Here is a 24,967-nt window from a genome sequence, read left to right as displayed (position 1 = left end):
TATATGTGAATTGTCAGATTATTTGTGGTTTGAATGTTTTTACATTATGCTCAAGCTTTTGATTTATTTGAGAATCATCATTTTTATCAATTTTTTCTGTTTTGTTAAGTTTTATGATCAACTTTATGAGTGGTTTTTTTTTCTTTTTTTTTTTTTTTTTTTGGCGTTATTTTCATTACATTTTTTGACTTGATGCTGGAGTTGAGGGTATGAATATGCATGAAAGGCTTAGGCCTCTGTACTGGAGAAATTGGTACAATTCTTTGGTTTTGTGTATATGTACTATCATATATATGCATACAAGCCATCATGCAATAAATTTGCCCTAGCTATGTTTAGGTTCAGACATAAAGCTGGAGATAGAAAGATCTCCTGTTAATATTTGATGCATATATGGAGATGGGTGACTAGGGATATAGCTGTAGAAATATGGCAGATTGTCTGTTTCAATGAAATATTTCCATTATGGATTTTTCTACGCTTTTGGTGTGTGTAGTACATCATTTTTAGTAAATATGTCTTTCATGCATTGAAATATCTTAAAGCATATAACAGCCTATTGATAGACATTTACATACACCTATATTCATGCAGCCTATGTACTTGTATGTGTGTGGCCAAGAGTAAATCCTGTTTTATACAATTTGGTTTGGGCTATCTCTTTTTTTTTTTTTGTTATTAATATTTGTTCATATAGTAGGTCTATTTGTCTTAAGTTCATTGCAATGTGAGACATTTTGATGGAGAAAAAAAATGTAGAAAATACACCCAGCTATGCTACAGGAAAGTAATAATGACTTTTTCGTGTTCACGTACTGTTTCATGCATTCATATGTGTTTTCAAACAAACGTAACAAATTCGCAGTACCTGCCACATCTCACAAGGAGTCCAATGATGTCGACTTGCGCTCAGGCCCTTGGTTAAGTGGATGATTATTGTTATTTAAAAACAAAGAAACAGCATCTCAAAGATTTTGTTTGTCGCGGCTAATAATGCAATTCATGCTCAACTTGATGTGTACATCTCCGAAGCCTTAACTGCCATAACCATTGTGTGTATAATCCGTTTAAAAGTGTGTCCCTGCAACAAGTCCACTACGTGCCTTTTGACCCACATGGCCCCTGGAAAGGCGGTTGAAGCCCTTGTAAGTGGTGTGAATTAAGTGTTTAAGGTGAAGTGAATGTTGTAAAATTTGTGCTGTGCATGTAATGTCCACTGGCAGAACTTCCTGTACTTGTAGGCGTGGACGTGTGTTTAAAAACATAACATGGTTTTTGTATCCCCTTTTGAGTCATATTGCCCGTGCCATATGATAGATGTGCAATTATAGTACTGACATTTATGGACCTGTACTAGTTGAACTTGTATATGTAGCAAGGAAATGTTACATGAATGCCAGTGTGATAACTCTCAAAGCTATACCTAGTTCTTTGCGATCTATTTTGATTTGTGCATGTCCTTTGTGGAAGGCCAGGGATTTTGAATCTCAGTGCTCAACACAGGGTTTATCTGTGAGGGTTCGTATGTACTTTTGTGCCTAATTTTTGTGGCGAAACACATTACTTTACTGTGTGAAGCGCCTTACTGTGGACATTGAAGTTTGGACCTTGTGCTGAACATGATGTAGAGCAGCGTACACTGTAAGTCAATTAATCGGGTGAGGTTCCCCGTCTGGGATCACCAGTGATTGGTCGACGCGAAAAACCGTGTTTCCTTGGAATCTTCATTGCTCCTGCTTTCCAGAAGAGTATTATAGAGCTAGATTTCCAGAATTAGGTCAGTGATCAGAGTTGACCATTGACTCAGATGATCTCAGATGACCGAGAAAGCCACTTGTTGAAAGCATGCGGACGTTCAGGATGAATTCAAGTAAATTCCTGAAATGATTAACATGCAACTGTGTAGATACCTTCAAAATGTCAAGTTATTTTTTTTTTATTTTTGGCCTGCGGATAAGTGAATTATTCTTGAGCACGGCGTAAAACACCAATCAGTCAAGATTTTTTGTACTGCATTATACAGGCCATGCCTTGATTGTATCCAATAATACGACTATTTACATGTTAGCATTCACAGGGCCATCCAGTAAAATCTCTCCGCACATGAATGTATCTTTCGGTCATATGTCCTGATTGATTCATGTGATCATGTGACCTCAAGCCTGCCTTGCCTACTTGAGAAGAACACTAATTGGTCACAAGAGGTCCTTCGCTTTGGCACTTCGTTGGTCGAAAAGGGTTACATACATTCGAACAGAGCTGGAATTACCGATCAAAAAAGTCGTCACAAAGGGATGACCTCAGACATAGCGAGAAATGCTATAACGCGGTCTAAAACGTCTACACACTTAGCATTGACGTACAAAATTTCGTGGTATCGGGGCCTAGAATAAAGCATCAGTGCACACTTATACAAGACTATAGCACAGAGAGGAAAATGAGGGCAGCTACGGAAGTGTGATAGCAAATACTCACCTGAACATATAACGTGGGTAGAACGTTTCCCAGGTGTAACTGAACACAAATGTTACATCATTTGTTGTGGATCTGTTTTCGAACGTCTCACTAGTACAGGCCTGTAGTACACGTGAACGAGTTGTTAAAACGTGGTATGTGTAGCTATATCATGTAAAATATAAACCCCTTATGGTAAGTGCAATAATATGTTTTCCTAATAACCAAATGGATTAACCGATAATCAAGTCAGTACTGCATGAGAATTGTTTAAATTGACTGGATGATTGTCTGATTTACATGCGATTAAATAAGGTTGCACTGGGTAATTAACTGATTTACATGCGATTATATTTGGTAGCTTGACGCTCTTAAAGGGTGAGTTAAGCGTATAACGCTGGATTAATGAACCGCAGATATGTTATATACACAGTTGTCCCTTGGATACTCTTCAAGAGGGCTTTGACCGCCAGACAGTGCTGCGATACATGCATTTTCATGCCGTATGCGATGAACTCGACAGCGTATGATGCAGCATCACCAAAACCTGTCACTGAATTCTGTTTTCATTTTCCATGAAAGCGGTTCGGCCTTCAGTTTTGTTCAATGTCACACTGTATACGTGTATGCCCATTAACTAGATATTTATGACTGATATGTAACATAAAGTTGTCAGCATAGATTCACCCATACTCAGATTTGAGAACACTTTTACACATTCCACCATCTTATATTTGTCGTGTATGTCCAGTATGTTTATAAATAGCACGTCTTTAACAAAACTATTTTTGTTGGGCGGACATATATTTTCTGTTTTGAACACTATCCTTTTTACAAAGCACAGGGTGCCTCGCCGTAAATGGTGTAAGTAAAACTGTCAGTCGTTAGTGGACACAGTTTCACATGTATTTTACGTTGTAGTAAAAAACAAAATCTGCTAGTTTGTTTCGCCAGAAGTGTGCAGTCAGTAATAACCTTTCTGCTTTGTATAACTCACACCGTTGAAAAATACTTGTCAATTTGTTGATTTGCCTCAATGTGTATTTTTCCCCTTGAAAATAAATATTGAAATACGCTGTATTCTCTCTTACTTAATGAATATATAAACGTCCTCCACACTTGTAAGCATTTCGTCGAACCAGTAACCAATTCATTGGAATAGGGTGACAGGCTCGAATCCAGCTGTCTCCAGTTCGGCTTTAAGTCAGGAAATTTGTTTGTTAGGTTCCCGACATTGAGGGGTGGTTTACCCGGAGATCTTCCGTTCCTTGAACCGATATACTGTAGAGCTGACCGTCATCGCTCAAGCGAAAAATTCTTGAGTACGCCAGGTAACACCCATGAATATCGGCATCGCTTGATCCACTCAAGCATCATAATACATTTTGATGACTTTGGTCCACAGCTTCAGCAAATCCATGTGTTTATTAATTGTTTTTCTTTTATGTTAAGCTGAAAGTAATGTGCCTTAGGTACTGTTATGAAATGAAGTAGGTTATGTTGTTTAGATAGTAAGCTGGCATCCGATATTGTTGACGTATAAACACTATATAAAAACTATAGTGTGTGAGAGACAAGTGTGTCGTGCTTCCCACTGAAGGCGTCATTGGCTGGCTGGTGGGTTACTCAGGGTAATGGGGTTTCATCCAGTTATGACATTGACAACTACAAATGGAACATCATGGATACTGGCATTAAAAGTCGACCCATTAAATAAATAATAAATAAGTATTTTATAGTTGCACCATTAGTCGCGTGATAGGCACTTGAGTAAACACAAATGAGGGTAGCTAATTTGAGTAATTATAAAATACAATAAACTACTTAAACCCACAGCATAGGGAGCAAACCCCTAGCAGCGAGGACTGTGATCGTTGGCAAATGTCAGTTTACCTCTTTTAGAGATTTATTGTACTGTTCATATAAATGCTTAAATAGTAGCAAATTACTCGTAAATGTTAACTGCAATATATCAGACGTTAATTCACATGTATTGGGTGCCATTGGTTGAGTGCCATCACAATTAACATACAGTAACATTAAAGAAATGCAAATGGACCAGGCCCCGGGGATGCTTAGTCCACCAGCAGAACCCTGGTTTGTGCCTGTATGATAACAAACTCCTTACAGCGCAAGCGCCGCTCTCTACGTTCGCTTTACATCACTCCCACTACGAGTAAAATGCGTACACAAATGTTGAACAACGTTGAAGTCATCCAGGTCACAGTGAAGGGGCAGGAAAAAATATGTTAAATAAAACAGGAAGTCTCTTCTCTGAGTGATGCTATAATGCATTCTGTTATTGCAGCAGATAATTCTGTTAAGTATATCACATATTCTATTAATTCAACATAACCATTCTATTAGGCTGACAGGAAATTCTGTTGAATGTGACACAATATTGTGTTTTAATAACCGAATACATTCTTTCTTGCATCACTAAGATAACAGACTTTCTGTTACAATGAACATATATTTTGGAGTATAACAAGATCTAGCAACCTTTGCAATTCTAAGGAATATTTAATATACGTGTTCTATTCATCTAAAGTGTGACAACATGACTTTATCCAACACTGAAACAATTTTATTGATGAATGCTGACTGAATTGTTCCATTTGAGGGCACCAGTAATGAGATCAAGTCGAAAAAAAGATAACGTATGTCGCACAAGCTCCAAACGCCATGCTTGTACTGTATGTAGTTGTGGCAGTGATGCAAAGCCAGCATATAGAGCTGCACATGCGCTGTAAGGAGTATGGGGCCTCCGTGGCCGAGGGGATTAGCAACGCGGCTAATGCGGTGGCTGTGAGTTCGTCAGCTCACGCTGGCTTCCTCTGCGGCTATCTTCGGCTCTCCCCTCCAGGAAGGCAGCAAAGTACGCATGGTCGTGGGTTTTCCCCGGGCTCTGCCCGATTTCCTCCCATCATAATGCTGGTCGTCGTCATATAAGTGAAATGTTCTTAAGTACAGCGTAAAAATAAATAAATAAATAAATAAAACTAGAGCAACGATGTCAGGGTGACATTTGGCAAATGGTCACTCGTAAATGGTGAAATCCGGAAGACAATTTGTGATTTGAAATGGCATTGTACCTGAAAGATTCAAGGAATGGCACCTTTGTGTGATCCATACAACACAAAAAGACTTGCAGTGCAGAGATTAAAACGAGGACAGCAACGACAGCGTGATAATTTATTAGTAAACAAGTATAGACACATAATGCCACGGTACGGGGAAATGCAATGTACAGATTAAGGTCCGGAGGAGGAAAAACCTGAATGAGTATCCCGTACAGAACAAATTAAAATAATGTCTTTGATCTGCATAGTAGACTTCAAGAAACTAAAACAACGTTTTTTGAGGGTATATGTCTTTTAATCTCCACGCAGATCCAAAGACAGAGCCCAAGTGTCGTGTAATCATATCAACCTTTCGTAATATCACCAGATCATTTCCATTATTGGTACTGGTGCCTAATCGATTTTCGAAACTAAAAGCTGGAAGCTGATTGTTTTCCCTCAGACAGTTAAAAATTCTTTCAAGCAGTGATTTTTGGTGGTTTTTCTAGCAAACTAGCAAACTGCACCTATTTGAAATTTGGTTGCAACATTCTCGCGCATGTTGTCTTTTAGGGTTTTGATGTTTGTTTTTCTAGGCTACATAATTTGGCGGCCATTTTGAGCGAAGCCTTCTAAAAATGTGATAAGCATGTAGAGAGATAATAGTTCTGTAAAGTTTTAAGCATACATTATAATCGCTTAAAATTTTTAGAAGCTCGCCATTGGTCTATTATATGATGTCATAAAATGTTTTGAATTTTGAAATAACTTTTATGTATTCCAGTCTATTTCATGCCTGCGACTGATGACGGAGTTAGATGGTGATCGGCTCACCCATCGGTGAAACTGTTTAGGATGATTATAGTCGAGGTCAGCTTGCTAATAAAATATTTTCTTTTCCACAAACAAATGTCTTAATCGTGTAATAGAATAATAGAAAATAATTGGTTTTAATACCACATTACCCAAGTCATCCAATGTCCGGGTTTCCAAATGAGAGAAATTAACACCATGCAATTATAGGTCTACTGCAACAACCTTGTCGTTGGTGACCCTGCTTCTTACACATCAGGCATGAGGTGACCAGGAACGTCAAAGTAAACTTTGGACTTTTGGGAGTGACGACGTACATAGTTCATTTCATCCTGCTGCATCACATCCTGCGATCCTGACCATACCGTGATGCTGTATCGGTGGGACTGCTCCACCAACCACTGGAGCTGGCACCACGACCTCTTGGCGGCCGCCGCTCGGACTGGGAAGGTGACTGGTTGAGACAAAGTCTGGCACAAGTCATTCATGGCACGAACCATCTCCTCGCTGTACCCGACATCAGCTGCCGTGTTTGTCCAGCCTGTTGTCCAGCCCAGTGATAACGTGGCTTCGGGGAAGTATTCGTTGACCGCTTGAAGAAACGCTGTGGCATTCACAGGAACTTTGTTGGTGTTTGGTCCCAGGAGAACGTCCGAGTTGAGCCAGACGGGTTGATGAAGAAGTTCCCGTTTACTGTTCAGGATGCGTAGCGATGGGATTACAGACTCGATACTCTTGAAGTCGAGTTTCATCCCCCTGTCGGTCTGGGCGACTATGTCCAACCATTCACTTAAGGTGATGTCACTATCAGTGGCGGGAGGGTCATGAGCCATGACTGGAATGTCCGTCTGTGTGTCTGTCCCCTGACCTCGGAGCAGAATGTCAGCCTCCAAAAACATCACGCCCTCTGAGAATGTACAAATGTAAAGCATACAGGGGATATAGTTGATCTGCTCATCGATTAAGAAAACAAAGAACTATCACCTGTACAACAGACACCTTACGCGGATTGCATGGTGCTACAGATGCTACTGTTTGCTTAAAGTCCATCGCCCTAGCCGTGATAACACAATTTCACTCAAAGATATGACTGCATGTTAATGAGTGAAATATTCCAAAGAACGACATTAGGCCGCAAACAGAGAAACGAACAGACAGTTGTTATGTGAGTGCTTGGGAGTTTAAGGTCGTACGACGAACAAGTTTTCAGTCATATGACGACAAAGGAATCCTTAGGGTGCATGTACGTGTAATGTGCCTCCTTGTTGCAGGGCGGATTTCCACCGCTCTTTTATCTAGTGCTGCTTCACGACCCGAGCCATTACACTGATACGGGTCAACCAGTCGTTGCACTATCCCCTTCGTGCTGAACGCCAAGCGAGGAAGTTACAACTTCCTGTTTTAAAGTCTTGACTCGATCGAGGATTGATCCTGGATCTACCGGTCCCGAAGCGGACGCTCTACCAACTGTGACAGTTGTGAAGTAACCTGCCGCATTGGGTTTTCCCCGGTACTCTAGATTCCCCCACCCATACAATACTGACAGTAAAAGAGAAGGAATCTTGAGTATGGCGTTCAACAATATTCAATTGACCAATCAATAAAACATATCGACGGACGGACGGACGGACAACATATACATAATATTATTCAGGCAAAACCTATTATTCTGACAAATTTTTAACGTACTACGTAGGGCTTTCTTCAGCTTCTCTTGACTGTTCACTCCGTGTCCCCACGTGATTCTGGAGGCATCTAAGTCGACGTCAAAGTGATGAAGAGCACTGCCCGCGGTATGAGCAAGCTTCTTAAACTCACTTAGACATCCACCCTGACCAATATCAAAAAATATTCTAGTCTTAATAAAATCATTTCTAACATTGAGCAGGTCAAAACTGGGACAGGCCTCCGAATTTGCTCCCGTGGTTACTGTCATCGTGGTGTTAGTGGACCTGTCCAGCAGCCATTTTAAGTTCGACCAGGAATTGTCGACAACCTTTGCAGAGGCGACAATATTGATTGGCTGACTGAGACGCTGAAGGCGTGTCCACATTTGTCGTACGACCGTTTTGTTGTATCCTTCCTCACAACAACTGTCTGACACCCATTCCACAGATACCTGAGCGTCAGGATATAGGACAGCAACCTTCTCTGCAAAACTAATAAAGATATTTTCATTTACATTGTCTTACAAATCTCTCAAACGAGGAAAAAATTCGACAGCTGGAAAAAAGTTAAACGTCAGTTTGTTCCAGTAATATCTGAACCTGATCAATGAAATGTAGGATAATGCGATTTAAATTTTCATGAAGACATAGGTCATACAGAAATATAACGTTCAGGTGAATACTGTTCAAGACGTGTCGATGAAGTCAATGTTTATTTCGGACTACACTTCGGATATGTTTCACGTAAAGATTCATGCAAACGCACATTTAACTTAGATAACAAAAAACTTACAAAAAGTACAATCAATTGTGTTTCATTCAAGAAAGATGGAAATACAGTCATGTTAAATTACGCATAATATAATCGGACTTCGTAGTTTGCGTTTACACTTACTTTTCGAAATCGACTGGTGTGTTGGATTCCCCATCAGTCGATGAAACCTTCAGCTTGAACCAGATTGATTGTTTGGCCTGATTTTTCCTCGACTGTAGTAACGTTAACACTTGTTCTACCTGATCATCCGTTTGGAGCTCTATCAATGCGCCTTTCCAGGAATATGAAAGTACTGTGTCCAGCCAATCCGACAGACGAAATAGGCCCGCACCACTACTTCCGGCGTACACCACATCACTGCCCGATTCGTGGCGGATTGATACAATGGTGATAAACATATGATACATGTTTCCTAAGTAAAAATAAAACAGCTTACAGAATTTTGTAATAGAATATATACTTTTAATATTACCTGGTTCACATCACCACATGACAGTCTGTATTTTTTGGTAAAACATCTTATTTCAAAATATCCAAAGGGTGGTTTATTCATTGTTTCATTATTTAACTATTGTTTGATTTACTGATTTATTTATTTGTTTATTTATTTATTTATTTATTTATTTCACTGGGGTTTTACACCGCACTCAAGAATACGTGGCCAGAATTATGGTGGAAGGAAACCGGGCAGAGGCCGGGGGAAAACGATGACCATCCGCAAACTTTCTCACATTCTGCTGGAGAGGATGCCGCCTTGAGCTGGACTTGAACTCACAACGCTTGCATTGTTGGTTTCTTGGGTCATTTTGCCGCGTAAAGGTGTTAACCCCCTAGGCCACGGAGGCCCCAACCAGTGTTTGACGCGATACGCAAGAATTTTTCACCTGATTTAAAAGAGTGCTCAGTTTGATAGGTAGAATAAAGTGCCCAAATCAGATTTATTCATTCAAAGTACTGATGATCGTTAAAAGCATATAAAGCTGCACAGAAGTGCTTAATACACTGGTCATGTCAGGGTCAGATCGGTTGTGTTGAAAAGAATACTTTAGACAAAACAAACACCGACGACCCTGGGACCTGTTTTACGTTTGGCGACATGTACTTGGTCCCAGTTGTTGTTGGTCCCAATCTTATATGAATGACACTCTTCTCGCGACTGATTGATTTATTGATTAATTGATCGATTCACTGATTTGGGGTTTAACATCGTTCTAAGGAATCGTTTTACATGCACGGTATCGGTATATAATTGTTTGCATAATTAATTACAAGAACAGACAACAAAATGATATAACCTGTTCGTGTATAAAACACGATTCCACGTCACTCGTACCCCACGCACCTATGGTCAGAAAGGCGTCTAATTGATAAAACTTGATGACATGGAAGTGCCTTCGAGTTTCTCAGAATGTGTAAGTTTAATTACTTTGAGCTGCGATCGGTTATACAACATCACAAAGACGGACAAAAAATAATGCTTTTTACACTTGTGGAATATTTTATAGATGCAAATATATATTTAGTCTGGTGTTGTCTTTTCTATTAAAGGTTATAGATACCCGTTTTAATGCTTTTTCCATGGCACGGGGATTCACATTTCTCTTTAACTAGGCCACCGTTGGTCCGTTCACACAACCGCAACTGGTGATTATCCACATCTACCTGCTATACATCACATGTTCCCGTATGCTACATACACCGGACTAAATGTCACATATCTACATTACACGTTTGATTACAGATGAAATTTCCGACGTTAATATTGACCTCTAATCCCACGTTGAGAGGTGAGAAAGTGGAATTGTATATGGGCTGATTTAGATCATCAGTAAGGCCCACGTTTATTTTGAGACGCAAACATTAGAGGGCGAACACAACCAGTACATTGTACACGATTTATTTGATAACTCTACCTTCGAAGTAGTAAGATTATGTTTCAAATCATAACATCTATACTGAGAAGTCGTTCAGCGGTCAATCAAAGGAAAAACGTCATAACGGTAAAAGAAAAACATGACTTTGGTTAGCCTGTCTTTCTAATCAACCTGAGTTTTGCATTTAAGTACAGTCTCCCTATATGCCATTTGAAGAAAGCTTTTGTTTTTTGGAGTGTCTGAATAATAAAACAATTACAATAAAATAAATTATGCTGTTAATATCTATTTATGCATGCCCATTGTATGTACATGTGAATAGTTCATTCAGTTGAGGAAACAACTTTTATTCCATAAATAAATAACATAAAACCATTCTTTGATCTCCTTCCCACACCATTTTTTTCTTTTCCGATGCATCTGCAATATGTTACCAGTATCATGTACATGTGGTAAGATTTTATTCTGAACATAATAGAACGAACCTGGTGGAAGTCACAAACGGAGTTTACCTTTCAAAGATTCTTCAAGTTGATCACGTGATCCAGTGTCATGGTACCATGCGATCTCCAAACCGTCAGTCACATTCAGGCTTTTAAGGAACGCTGTCACAGAGTTCAAAGGTCCTGAAACTGATTCAAAGAAGTATGTATTTATTTACTATTTTGTATTAGTTACTTGTATATTCCATGCAGAAACATGTTTAATTTGTGCTTAACCACTGATTTTTTTTATTATTATTTTATTTTGTTTATTATATAATTCCTTAACATTATGACAATCTGTACTCGTACAAACCCCCAGCACATAGATTTATTCATAATCTACCGTCCACATTCCCAACAGTACACCTGGGAATGTTCGTCAATGGCCTGTGGTTTACCCCCAAACACTATACCCTCGGATTCCTTCACCTATATACCGGCCCCGTTCGCTCAGCTCGCGGAGCGTGAAATAAATAAATAAATAAATATATAAATATGCTGTAATCATATATATTATAACTCGTATGTATGTACATGCATATATGCACGCTTATGTACAAGAGTTTTGCTCTAATATATCTAACGTTAAACCCCACGCACTCACTCACTATAATGTATCTACGGAACACAGGTCTGGGGGTAAAACAGCAATGGCTGACAAACCGTCAGAAAGTGTTCCGCAGATCTGGTAACAGCGAGACTACACTGCAAAACGGACGTTTAATGTAGTCCTATATATGGAATGTGCAGCAGATTTACATGATACCCAAGTAGGGCTATTTGTACCCACCAGTTCTGTCTTCCATCGCTCCTGTTAGGCTATATAATTAAATATATCGCATTCCAAGATGAATCTTGTGTCGTCTTTAGGTGTCCACAAATATTTCGAGCTGAAACGCCTCCGCCATGGCGGTTTTGTTGCCTATACTTGTGATGTAGTCTTGCTCACCAGCCTTTACCAGGTTGTTCTATATACGAAATAGACTTGGCCTGGTAAAACCAGTCGGTATGTCGCCTAAAATATGTCTACGGGCCACTATGAAGCATAGTCACTGTATTTGCACATAGTTGAATCATATTATATCATCCTGGCCTCTTTGGAGCTTTGGAACACAGCGTTAAACACCAGTCAAATCAATAAATAAATAAATAAGTAATTGCAAGCAGCTCTGTTACTCAGATTTTATTTATTTCTTTTTATATATTGGGAGAGTCATGTATATAAGCCTGATAGGCGAGTTTTCAGTTCAAATTGTTTTGTTGCTTTAAACAAAAAGGGCCTACTGTTTTGACTGTCCAAATTTACAGTTAATTTTGTTGGCATTAATTTTCTTACCACCTGTTTCAACCTTTATATTCCAAAGGTCTAAACGACACCTCTTTCCTTCATGTCCTACATAATCTCACACGTTCAGCTCCTCAATTTTCTCCATTGTTCGTCTCCCTAAAAAACTTTATTTTCAAACTTTTTCATACTTTATATGCTGTAGATATGATCAGAAATAGTTGCCTAACACTTCTGACAGGTCACGTGATACGTTAGGAGTTGTTTACCTTCAAAGACAAAAGAGTTGGAACTAGAAACTCTCCTACTATATAGGTTATGTTTCAGCCAAGGTTGTATTGCATTCTGTACGCCATACTGGTATTAGGTCATCTGGTTCTTGATCGTCCATTCAGCATGAAGGGGATAGTGCAACTACTGGTTGACCCGTATCAGTATAATGGCTCGGGCGGTGCAGCTTACTTGCCTTCGCCAAGCCGTCTCAGTGAAGCAGCACTAGATAAAAAGAGCGGTGGAAATCCGTCCTGCAACAAGGAGGCACATTACATGCACTGTAGGGATTCCTTCGTCGTCATATGACTGAAAAATTGATAAGTACGACGTTAAACCCCAAGCTCTCTTAGCCGTCCAAAATAAACAGTAGCAATAAAAGTAATTAACCTGACTGCTTAACGTTCAGAAATCTGAACAAATACAAAGGGACCTAAATACAGCTGTTACAAGCATATACACTCTAAAAAACTAAGTTTTCTGGATAAAGGCAGAATAGATTATTACCAAATAGCATTATATATAATAGATGTGTTTCGTTATTCAAACATGAACACATTTTGTTTGTGTATAACGGCATATTGTGTTGTCTATAGCATAGTACCATTTTCAGTAACGTAATCTAGTCTTGAATAACTCAGAAAACATTATATTATGTTAAAATTAAGATATTAGTGTTCAGGGCAATAAGTGACTCAATGCAACCTATAACAGGGCAACTGATAATGGTCGTTCATTAAAAGTAGGTCATCTAGTATGCATAGTGTTTCTGAGAACTATTTGAAATACCGGTAGTTTTTTTTTTTATTGAAGACTGATGCACACGGATTATTATTATGTCACTGAATGAATGCTTGGGGTTTAATGTCGTAATTTTTCAGTCATATGACCACGAGTTACCACTAGGTGTGTGTGCATATATCATGTCTTCTTGTGTCAAAGCGAGTCCATGCCACCAAAGTGCTGCCGTCACTGAAGTATCATGCGGTTTCCCCCGGGCTGTGCCCGGTTTCCACCCACCATAATGCTGGCCGCCGTCGTATAAGTGAAATATTCTTGAGTACGACGTAAAACACCAATCAAATAAATAAATAAATAGAAGTATTTCCTTGCTCCAACATCTCAGTGCTGAGCGCCAAGCCAGGTAGCAGCAAGTACCATTTTTAAAGTCTTTTGTATGACCCGACTTCCGTTTGATCCCAGGGGTCTCCTGACTTCGAGGCGGACGATCTAACCATTAAGCCACCGAAGCGGTCAACGTCATTGAATGAGCAATGTTGACAATTAACTTCCTTTTCTATTCATCAAATAAGCGTTGTTGGGTATGAGTGTCCAGATAAGGCTGGATCTGATAGCTATTCATTTCTACACAAACAAAATACAAGTACTTGCCCGTTTAATGGCAATATCGCAAATATTGCCGAACAACGGGCAATTGACAAATGACAATGGTGTTGTCATCAGGCTCTTGATGGCTTGATGACTGATGATGGCAACTGTAATGTTCATCCCAACGTTTATCTGAGCATTTAACGCTACATTGCAAACAATTTTTCAGTAGCCCGTGATTTACTGAAAAAAACGATAACCACACTGGATTTCAGGAGCATCGCTAAATGTAGCCGAATGATGTTGGCATAGATATCGGTAATGTAATCTAAGGCCGGTGCAATATATCAATTTGCTCTCAAATCGCTTACAAACCCGTAACGCCCTCCGGAGCATAATGGAAAACTCGACATAGATTCAATCCACCTAGCGGAGAGAGACAAAAAAATAAAACATTCACCCCCAACAATTTGCTATATAGAGTCAGAACTACTGCAATTCAATTGAACTGATTGCACTATATTAAATATTTACGGCCTAATTGCATTGAGTGATGGGTGATTTGTTCCATAGCGACGCACACCCACACAGGCAGACGAGCAAAATCTCGACGTGAGGTAAGGGGAAACAGCCTGGACAGAAAGACTTCCTATCCTGCAGTCCGTTATACGTTCTGAACGCACTCTTTGTTTTTCAAATTTCAAATCATTCTTATTTATTTATCTATTTATTTGAATGGTGTTTTACGCTGTACTCAAGAATATTTCACTTACACGACGGCGGCCAGCATTATGGTGGGAGGAAACCAGGCAGAGCCCGGAGGAGCCCACGATCATACGCAGGTTGCCGCCAGACCTTAGCACGTACGACCGCAGAGGAAGGACAAGAACCCACGGCTGGACAAAAACTCACAACGACCACATTCGTGGGAGGCTCCTAGGTCATTGCGTGCTATGCCCCTGGGCCACGGAGCTGACTTCCTCCTTCCCTAATCATTTTTATTACGTAACGCTCTAGGTTGTCTTCGGTTTGACCAACGTAAAGCCTCAAATAAGCAAACAATCGTTTATGAAAGTATTGGGAGAATTATTCTGTAACGAGTCATTGAAAATGTGCGTTACAGATTAATTCTTCCAATAATTTAATTAATATTTAAACTATTTTGAATTCTGAAAATGACGATAGTGGCCCAAAAAAGTGAATAATTGAATCAATCTGACACCGTAGTGTCAAACTACCGCAAAAGATAATATTTTTGACCATCCCGTCCGAGGGTATTAAGCAAGCGACCGGAAATCCCCACAGTATTCCGAATTCTTTATATAGACAAATAGTTGCACAGAAAACTGTCGTACATATCATCAGACAGTAGACTTATCTTAGTGATAGATAAAAAGAGTGCTAGTAGTTAAGGTGTTTGTTCTTCACTTACACATGGAGTGCGGTTTGAAACCAGGGTTCGGAATTGGAAATATCAGTTTGTGAAGGGTGTGTAACCATTTAGGAAGTCTAATGATCACCATAATGGTGTGCAAATCTGTATTTCACCCATGTGAAATAGTATTAATTGCTTGCCAAAGGTCAATGGTTTTCCCCTGGCACTCCAGTTTCCTGCATGCATCCCTAAGAGTCACGGCTTGGATAAGTCAGGTGTATAACGTGGGTCAGCTCTTGCATCATTTACTCACCCACTGTCGATTGACAAAGTGTATCTCTCCTAGATACAATAAACAATGCCAAACCAAGAATCACCATGAGTAAGACGAATAGTGCAACGAGGAAGACCAGCACAACCGTTCGTACTTTTGATGATCTCCTGGATGCCATCTTTGAAAAGAAATTTGAGAGCCACAGCTGGAAATTAGAAAAACATTTGGTTTTCTTAACTCACAACGGTTGCCATAAACTTGATCTGTTAATCCTTTGTCCTATATATTCGCTGCACAAATCACATTCTCTGTTTGTTCGTCTGAGTTGATGTTACTTTTCATGATAATAAACGCAGGGAACATAAGGGGAAAGAAAAGAAAATCTGCTCTATGGATAGATATCCCATCCAATTTCCTTAATTGTTAATGTTGTTTCTTCTAAAACTTACATTCTTTATGTTTCGAGCCTTGTTTTATCTGGTACCTGCAAATAGAAGTGATATATAGTATACAAACAATCCAAAAATCTATAAAGAAACGCGTGCAGTTAATTCATGAGGATTAATTTTCAGACAAGAAATCCCACCATGGTGTTTTAAAGGGAAAACCTAAATTAAAAGGATTATTCCAGAATCTGTAAAATTGTGTTTGTGAAGAGAATACGTACAGTAATTCATGAAGATTACTACTTTACAAACAATCCAAATAAGATATATGTAAGATAGTGTATAAGAATGAATACATGCAGCAATTCAAGTGGCCTAACACTATACACAGCAATCCCAACCTATAAGATGATATTACTAAAGAATAACATTCAGTAATACAAGAGAATTACTGCTTTACTACCAATCGTCCAAATTTGTGAGATGATGTTTTTCTTAGGAATGTGTATGTCCATCTCATAAGTTTGAGATCTACCAAAAATCTTCAGTGAAAACGGTATAAGCAAATGTTAGACCAACTGCGGTTTATGAAAAAAACTAACAAGCAAAAAGCTACATTGTAATCTGCACTAATGTCCCTCTTATGTAAGTTCAAGACAATTTTGTGAAACATAGCCAATGGCACCAAACCTAGAAGTCCTCTGCTGCAGTCACAAACTCTGTTTGACGACAGATGAATATTCACTGGTCAGCTCATGGCAGATAAGTTTTGCTCCTTTGTAACTACTCATTACATGATCAGATTTCGTCAGAAACAGCGTGCTTGGTTGCTAGTTCGTTCCTGCCTTTTGTTAACATCTGGTTTGATGACAGTATGCGTTTTCCAGTGCACCGTAACAAGGTCATCACATTTTAGTGGTGCAAACTGACGAGAAAAACGCAAGGCTTGTTACAACTAAAACATGTAGGGCACCAACCCGGGCAGTAATACACGCGCAATTGTTCAATGTCACAGACGGGTACCGGTATCTAATTCTATAGACCAACAGCGTATAACTAAAACATCTAGGACATACGGGAAAAGAGTATTCGAATCACTGTACATGCAGACGTGTTGCATTTAATTCACCAAACCTTGACATTGTACACTACAGAAGAAATGTGTACATATACCTCCACAATTTCTGAATCTCGACTTCTATGAAAGGATCCTTTCTGTCAGAGGGTGGAGTTCGGGCCAGTTGTGAACCCGTTATAATTAGAGCTACCGTACAGTATGGAGTGCTCGTTGAAAATAAATGATACAAGCCGCATGATCTACATGGCATACCTCTATTTAGCCCAGTACGTTCACTCTACAGGTAGGGGAAGTACACGTGTAAAGGCAAAAGAAAGTGTAAAAGATTCCTGACTGACGTCATTGCTGGCTGAATAACACCGTGTACCCCGGTCATGCCAGTCTCGCCAGACTTCTTACTATCTCGCGTTACTTGACAGCCTGGTAACGAAAAAGATCAGTATACAACAACACACAGCATTGATACCATTGGTTCCCCGTGGCATGATTGCTCTCCAAAGCATGTAAACAAACTGACGTGCTGAAACAATTAAGACAATATGAATTCTACCACATAATCGTTTTCAGCAACCGAATGTTCGTGTTGTATTTAAAAATTTCCTATTGAAATTGTTCGTGGTTTCTCTGATTTTTACAGCGAATATATAAAAAATGCAAAAAAATAAAAGAAAAAAGAAAAGAAAATGAGGTCATGCTGTGGAAGTTTATTATCACTTTATCATTACATGAATTACGCCTGTAATGGTTCTGCTACCAGACTGTTCGGTGGTCGTCAGGTAACACGAGACATACAGTTCTGCGAGACTACACTCGCTCTGAACAAAAAATAACAGAATCCTCGCTGAAATATCACCCTACAATGTTATTGTTAACATTTTATTTATGTTTCTGATGATACACGATTAGATGACGCTATTACAAAAACGCATGTTATATGCAACAAAAACAACATGAGTTCAGTTAGATCAAACCCGAAGTAGAAAACTGGCTGCTTCTTGTGCTTATCTTTCTGGATTCTAAGATGACATGTAACACACGCGTTAGATAAAGCTTGTAAAAACAAACAAATCCCTATAGAACCTGAACTCAGTTGGATCACTGATAATGCTGTGGCATGTGAAAACTCTGTCTGGGGGATGTTTGGAACCCCCACTTAGTAGAATGAAGATTAAAGCTCGGCATTGACCGAACTCAAAACAACTGTTGCGTCGGGTCCTACAAAGCACTCGTGTAGGCCAAATAACTCCAGATCTACTCCAGTCGTTACTCGCATATTGGTCAGTCTTAAAGCTGTATAGTCATCGGGTCCATACCTAAAATTCAGCTTTGATAAGGCATAGCCTGGACTTGCCTGTTTCTTAAACCAGCCAGTCAGAACGGAACTGTGAAGTCTGAACTTCTGTGAGCTCTCGTGTATGCCGAGCTTATATCTATACTTCAGCAAACAAAATAATGGAGAATAAACAGATCCATCCGAAGCGAAAAATAAACTCAACATGATCATTCATAAAATCTTAATTAAGTATAAGAACGGAAAAATAAGCAGACACACACACATATATATATATATATATATATATATATATATATATATATATATATATATATATATATATATATATATATATATATATAGCAAAAAAAACATAGCTCTATACTTCATTACCATAATTGTCCTAAAAGTGTATTGATTTTTACTGACATCTCATTATATATAAATGTTTCAAAGAGAAACATAGCTCTCACATTATGATTTTCAGATCTCTGTAATAACTTTTTCTTTTGATCCACTTTCATGGGCATTAACTCTTTCAGGCATTCAGTGTTCAGTCAAAGTTAGCTGTATTAATATGATGGGGACTAGACATCTTTTCCTTGCCTGACCTCCGATGCGTGTTAATCGACATTTATGAACAAGGAAAGAGTCTCTTCAAAGCCCTTCTGCGAATTAGATTTGTTTAACGAGACGTAAAAAGTATTCCGTAGGAACTAAATACAGTTGATGCATAATTAAGCCTCTCCACTTATGTAGGTTTTCGTGGATAGAAAACAGGAACAGTGAGTGTTACAGAAGGACAGGCCTGCACAAAGTACATCCGCCACCACATATCTGCCAGTATGACCCTGGCATGAATAGAACGCCCGCGGGCCTGTGTGGGCGTGATTAGCCTGCACGCTGGAGCCATGAACCTCTCACCACACACCAAAAGTCAAGATCATGTCTGTCAGCAACGGGCGGATGGTCGTGGATTACCCTCGGGCTCAGTTCGGTTTCCTCCGGCAATAATGCTTAATGTCATCGCATAAAGGAAATATTCTTGAGTGTGCATCGTAAAACACCAGTCAATTGAATGAATAAATAAATAACACCCCTGGGCAAATGACCAAATGAGAGGAGTACAGAAGAACCTCCGCCATACATATACTAGTAGCACGTCCGCACAAATTACCAAATAAAAGCGGCTTTATATATGGAATTAGCAGAACAATAGGACGCACGCACTACCGACCAAAAATGTACCGCTATACATAAAGAATTATCAAAACAATTTTATAAAGAGTGAGTGGACAAATTATTAACTTCAAGTATACCAGTAGACTTTAAAAAATAATCTTATATTTAACAGAACGTTTGTTGTCTGAGTGATGCTAGAATGTATTCTGCTATTACAGCAGATTATTTTGCTAAATATAACACACCGTCATGTTCTATTAATTCAGTCTATTACACAAACAGGATAATATGTTGAATATGACAGAATACTGTGTTATAGTGACCGAATACATTGTAGCATCACTCAGACAAGAGACTTTCTGTTAAAATTCACAGATTAATTTCTTGAATGGGTACACAGAACTCTCAAAGTTAACCCATTTAACACATTTTTTCGTTTACACTTACCTAAATTATGAACACTTCGGAAAACAGGTGTGAATGTAGAAAGACAAAGACATAGTAAAGCACACATTTCTCACAATACAACGGGACGATGTTAACGGATTCAGTGAACATGTGGCACTTAACGTGTATATCAGCACGAAAATGGCCTATATGTGGGAAGGTAAACATAGTCTCAGATATGGGACTGTTTGTCTACTTTATATATGTTACTTTACAAACGTGACAGTACATGCGAATGCTATACTGTATAGTGATGAACTCATCGCTGGCAGACTGTCAGATATATACACCAATATAACCACAGCCACATACGTAGCACAGTTATACTATATTTCATACTAAGTGTTTATCCTTGAGTCCATATATAAAAGTGCATACCCACGTTTACGCCTGCTTCGTTAGAAACGGTAGATCCCGGGTTCAATCCGAGATCGAGTCAACCTCAAGACTTTGACCTCGAATATCTAGGTACTACCTCGCTAGGAGCTCAATATTAGGGGAACAAATCAAGTTCTGGTCGACCCAGTGTCAGTATATGACGAGGCGTGGTATTTGTTTCCTTTGGTGTGTTGTTCCAGTGAGGCACCATTGGGTCCACGGAGACGCCGTCGAGATATGACTGAAATAATTTTGAAGGCGATGTTAAATCACAATCACACAAACAAAGTCAAGATATCGCTTTTCTCTCCTAGTCCCACAAAAATGATCATTCACTCCATGATCAAGAGTCAGAAGAAGAAAAATAACAACACCGTCAACAGGTAGCACTACATGTAAAAAGTTAAATAAAGAATCAACGCTGTACAATCTGCGAGTCGAAGCAGTCATTGGTATAGCAGCTCTCAACCAAGATGGATGTTCCAGGTCAATAATCTCAAGGTCAATTCGCAACGCGACGTTTAAAACAAACTACCACAGAACTAAGGAAGTATATATTGTTCAAAATTAGGAAAGAATAATGCAAAAAAAGGTAATCATTAACAGCTTTTAACGAAAGTTGGAAAGACGCAAAGTATGGTCCAGGAGGCGAGTTAATAAATAGGTACAGTTTGAATGGATGTTCACCATTCAAACGTAAAATTTTGGCATGCATATAGTATACAGGTCGTAAATTCGACGCTCAGTTGTAATTCAGCAGTCAAGGTGAGTCACCGATCAGCAGTAAATTCTTTTCAGTCAAAAATTTCTAAGTTAAGCCTCTCTGAACATAATTTAAGTCGTGCACGCATGTATATTTTTAAAATATTCACCTGGGTAAAAAGGTTTATAATAAAAAGCAAGAGTTATTGCGAAATATACATTTTCCTATATAATTTCATTATAAATACAAGCTTGCATATGTGCCTTAAAATGACCTTGCTCTATAAAGAGCACTCGTTGTAAAGAGTTTACACGCTTCTGGAAATGTAGGAAAAGATAGAACTAAAGGAAGTTTTTGATACTCACAAACACTCAAAACATTTTCATTTATACGACGTGGACAGTTTCATGGGTACATTTTAGTTCAAGGCTGGCATCCGAGTGTCTGTTTCGACGCATAGTTTTATGAGTGCTCCGGCCGTACGTGGGAAGGTGTACCAGCAACCTGCGGATAGTCGTGGGTTTCCCTTGGAGTTTGCTCGGTTTCCTCCCACCATAATGGTAACCGTCGTCGTATCAGTGAAATATTCTTGAGTACGGCGTAAAAACACCAATCAAATCAAATAAATCAAGATTCATGAGCGGAGGAGACCGTACAGTGCCTTAGGTAAAACCATTCACATATGACGTAAGGATATGAACATATGAACAGGACAGCTGGAACGCAAATGGTCTCCAACGAACGTCAGATTGTACAAACGAACACAAGAGCCTTGTCTAACGCTTATTCTCACATAGGCGCCACATGCTCTCCTCAAGCATTGCGACCCCAAGGCTATGTTTGAACACGCTCCATGTATAGCGATTGAAACTCTTGAACTAGTAGACCACGACTAGCTTCTTCATTGTTTCCGTTTTATTTTTGGCTAAATGTGACCACAGCACAGCATTGGAGTAATTCTAGACCTGAATATTTTGTCTTTACCTAATTCTTACTTAATCCATAGCTCTGCAGGCGGTGTGTAATTGGCCGATACTTAAGCAAGCATTTAAACAAACAGTTAGATTAAAACGGAAGTGATCTGTCGCCAACCTGCGGATTGTAGTGGGTTTCCCCTGGGTTCTGCCCGGTTTCCTCCCACCATAATGCTGGCCGCCGTCGTATAAGTGAAATATTCTTAAGTAGGGCGTAAAACACCAATCAAATAAATAAATAAATAAATAAACTGAGGTAAATTGACAAAAGGTCGTATTTCATTGGCTACACATGATCATATACCAGCTATCATATTGTCGTCGCTATTTTTGTCTTACTCTCTATGCTTTAGTCTTTTATATACGTATGTGTGATAATCTGATTTCTAAGCAGGAATGAGAATTTTTCAATGTTAAAAAATAACAGCTCATATCTGACATGTAACATATTTAGAAGTTGCACGCGATATTATTGAAACACACTGCATGTGTCGTAGAATACTGCAGCTTCAATTTCGAACTCTTTGTCACTAATGGTAAAAGAAAGGTCCTAGTGTACAGTGCAGCCCTCTCAAAAATTTTAGGAACTTTTTCCACGAGTCACAGAGCCGGACTTCTTTCACCTTTAAAAAGAAGACAACAAAAGAGTTCCATCTCAAAACACCCATATGTTAACTATGACTAATGCGTAGGCTATAGCTTTATCTATAGCAGTTTCCTGGAAAATAAGTTCGATCATGAAATATTGACACGTTTTCCTTATACAAAAATTATTGAAGCATTGACAGCGTAGTGATCTCCAAATAAAGACCTTCCTGCAGTGCGTTTGAAGTCGTGCAACATTTTACAGCCATTGTGGCATTAAATATTGAAACATCGAGAAGTAAAAGGCTTTATAGCTAATATAACGTGTTCATGCCACACCGACATCGAAAGAATGTTTTCGGTGTATTGTTGAACACAGTAGAATCAAAAACGATTCGGTGAGAAAAAAGACCAACCTTGCTTTTCCATAACTTACACATCTATATTATGTTTCCAGTATACAGGCTATTTGGCCTTTACACCCGAGACATCAGCAAACAACTCATTTGCAAGCTGATGTGGAAATCACACAGGGCTTTTCGCAAAACAGGTTTTGAGTAGGCAATTATTATTGTAAAACGAGGTTGGGTCACATTGTTATTTAGAACTAAGAGCTGCCAAGAATAATGATAATTTGGCCAAATTTGTTATGTTTGGTTTCACAGGGAGATGAATAGTGGCAGAAGAAAAGAACTAATGTTGGCGGAGATGTTTGTGAAGGGCAATCGTGTAATGTTTCCATCATCGATCTTTCTGGCCATTGTGGCGTTTGTATATATATCCGGTGGACTGTAGGAAAAGGTAACAGTGCCTCGCCTTGTGTGTCTTTACGCGGAAGGCCGCGAGTGATCATCGGAAGCGTTTTCATCACGAAACTTTCGATCGAGTAGAGACGAGACAGGCTTGCCTCCAGGTAGATCAAGGAACAGAAGTTACTCCAATAGGAGTTTTCTCCCAAGGTGTGAGAATGCAAAAGGACTATAAATATCGGGAAAACTGGACAGCTTGCGCACAGCGCGTCTACTTCGAGAACCTGGCAACCTGATGAGAAAATGTGTCTCGCATACGATATGTACGCGGGTCCGTAGGAAAAAAAACAGAACGGCAACAAAGAGGAATAATGGAGATCCAGACTGCCAGTGGCGATCACCGAAGAACATATGCGAAATTAATTGACGGAAGCTAGATGATATGGCCAGCTAATCCGGATTATGCCGGTGGAGCTAAAGAGTGGAATGGCTCAGTAAATGGATTGTACTCAATATGCAGTAGAAACTCCATTGCCTGCAGAGTGAAGACCTGAACACTGGATGACACGACAGAGAATAGCCGGTCCTCATTACGTGTTCCACCCAGTCAAGGTGGAAGAATTTCTCATCGATAAAATGCCGAATACACTGTACAAGGGTGATGTTAATTTTGTGAAGGGTGCAGGCATTTGAACAAATCAACGAAGAGATATCTTCGAGTACAGAGCAAATTTGGCCAAATAGTGTGATTGCTCAAGTAGCATTGCGTTTCAAGTTTATTTTGGTTTAGTAACAGATGTGCTTACAAGATGTGGATATGTGTAGCTAAAAGACGTCATCAGGATATGGGCTGGGCTCATTCACATATTTATTCATCGTTCGGTGTTACAACACTTGGGTTGTTATACAATGCCACCTCTTGTTACCATGCGAAATTTGTGTGTTTATTCAACGTGCATGCTAGCTGAGCTTAAGTCACAGATGTGTTCGGTGATTCAAAGTGTTGATGCCTCCGGTGCCTCACGAGATTATGCATTTATGTTTGCATATTTATCCCACAGGATAATGCAAATGGCTTGTTTATTCATTGGCTCTGTTGAAGCAAGACCGTTTGTTCAATCGTGTTAAAGCAGCTTGGTTGTTCAATCGTCCTACATGCTGATTCAGTTTCTGTGATCAATTAACTGACTCTAGACCAGTTTGTTCAATCATCGAACGCGCTCAATCATTTTATTGTACAATCAATAGACCTCAGACTGTCTGTTCAATCATTCAGTCAACGGGCTGAATCAGTGTTTCTGTTCAATCATCCACCGGGCTGAATTAGTTTGATTGTTGAGTCATCCGACGTACTGAAATAGTTTGTTTGTGCAATCAGCCGTCGTGCTAAATCAACTGGCTTCTTGAACGTGTTGAAAGTACAGATCTTTTAACCATTGAACGTGTTGATTCAACTCGGTTGTTCACTGATTTCACATTTCATCTTCTTCGTTAGTGAAATTTGAATGAACACTTGATAAACACCAAAATGAAGAGTGGAAAATTTATT

At 39.2% G+C, this 24,967-nt stretch overlaps 1 protein-coding gene across 1 annotated transcript; it reads right to left on the bottom strand.

The window, feature by feature from the left end:
• Positions 1-5,651: 5,651 nt before the first annotated feature.
• On the bottom strand, positions 5,652-12,054 carry LOC135477965 (protein FAM151A-like). Its single transcript, XM_064758201.1, has 5 exons — positions 11,921-12,054; positions 11,158-11,277; positions 8,892-9,183; positions 8,019-8,488; positions 5,652-7,236 (listed from the first exon to the last, which is right to left on the bottom strand). The coding sequence occupies exons 1-5, from the start codon at positions 11,934-11,936 to the stop codon at positions 6,578-6,580; spliced, it is 1,557 nt and encodes a 518-aa protein (XP_064614271.1). The 5' UTR covers positions 11,937-12,054; the 3' UTR covers positions 5,652-6,577.
• Positions 12,055-24,967: the final 12,913 nt, after the last annotated feature.

Source organism: Liolophura sinensis, chromosome 11, assembly GCF_032854445.1.
Source record: "Liolophura sinensis isolate JHLJ2023 chromosome 11, CUHK_Ljap_v2, whole genome shotgun sequence".
Lineage (NCBI taxonomy): Eukaryota > Metazoa > Mollusca > Polyplacophora > Chitonida > Chitonidae > Liolophura > Liolophura sinensis.
Note: the sequence above shows the minus strand (reverse complement) of the source record. Positions and strands in the feature narration are given on the sequence as shown.

Bases quoted from the DNA above. Each gene is read 5' to 3' on its own strand.
- LOC135477965 (XM_064758201.1), bottom strand. The intron at 9,184-11,157 runs GTAAACTCCGTT...ATTTTTACTTAG, and splicing joins ACTTGAAGAATCTTTGAAAG to GAAACATGTATCATATGTTT. The intron at 7,237-8,018 runs GTACGTTAAAAA...GTACATTCTCAG, and splicing joins GCTGAAGAAAGCCCTACGTA to AGGGCGTGATGTTTTTGGAG.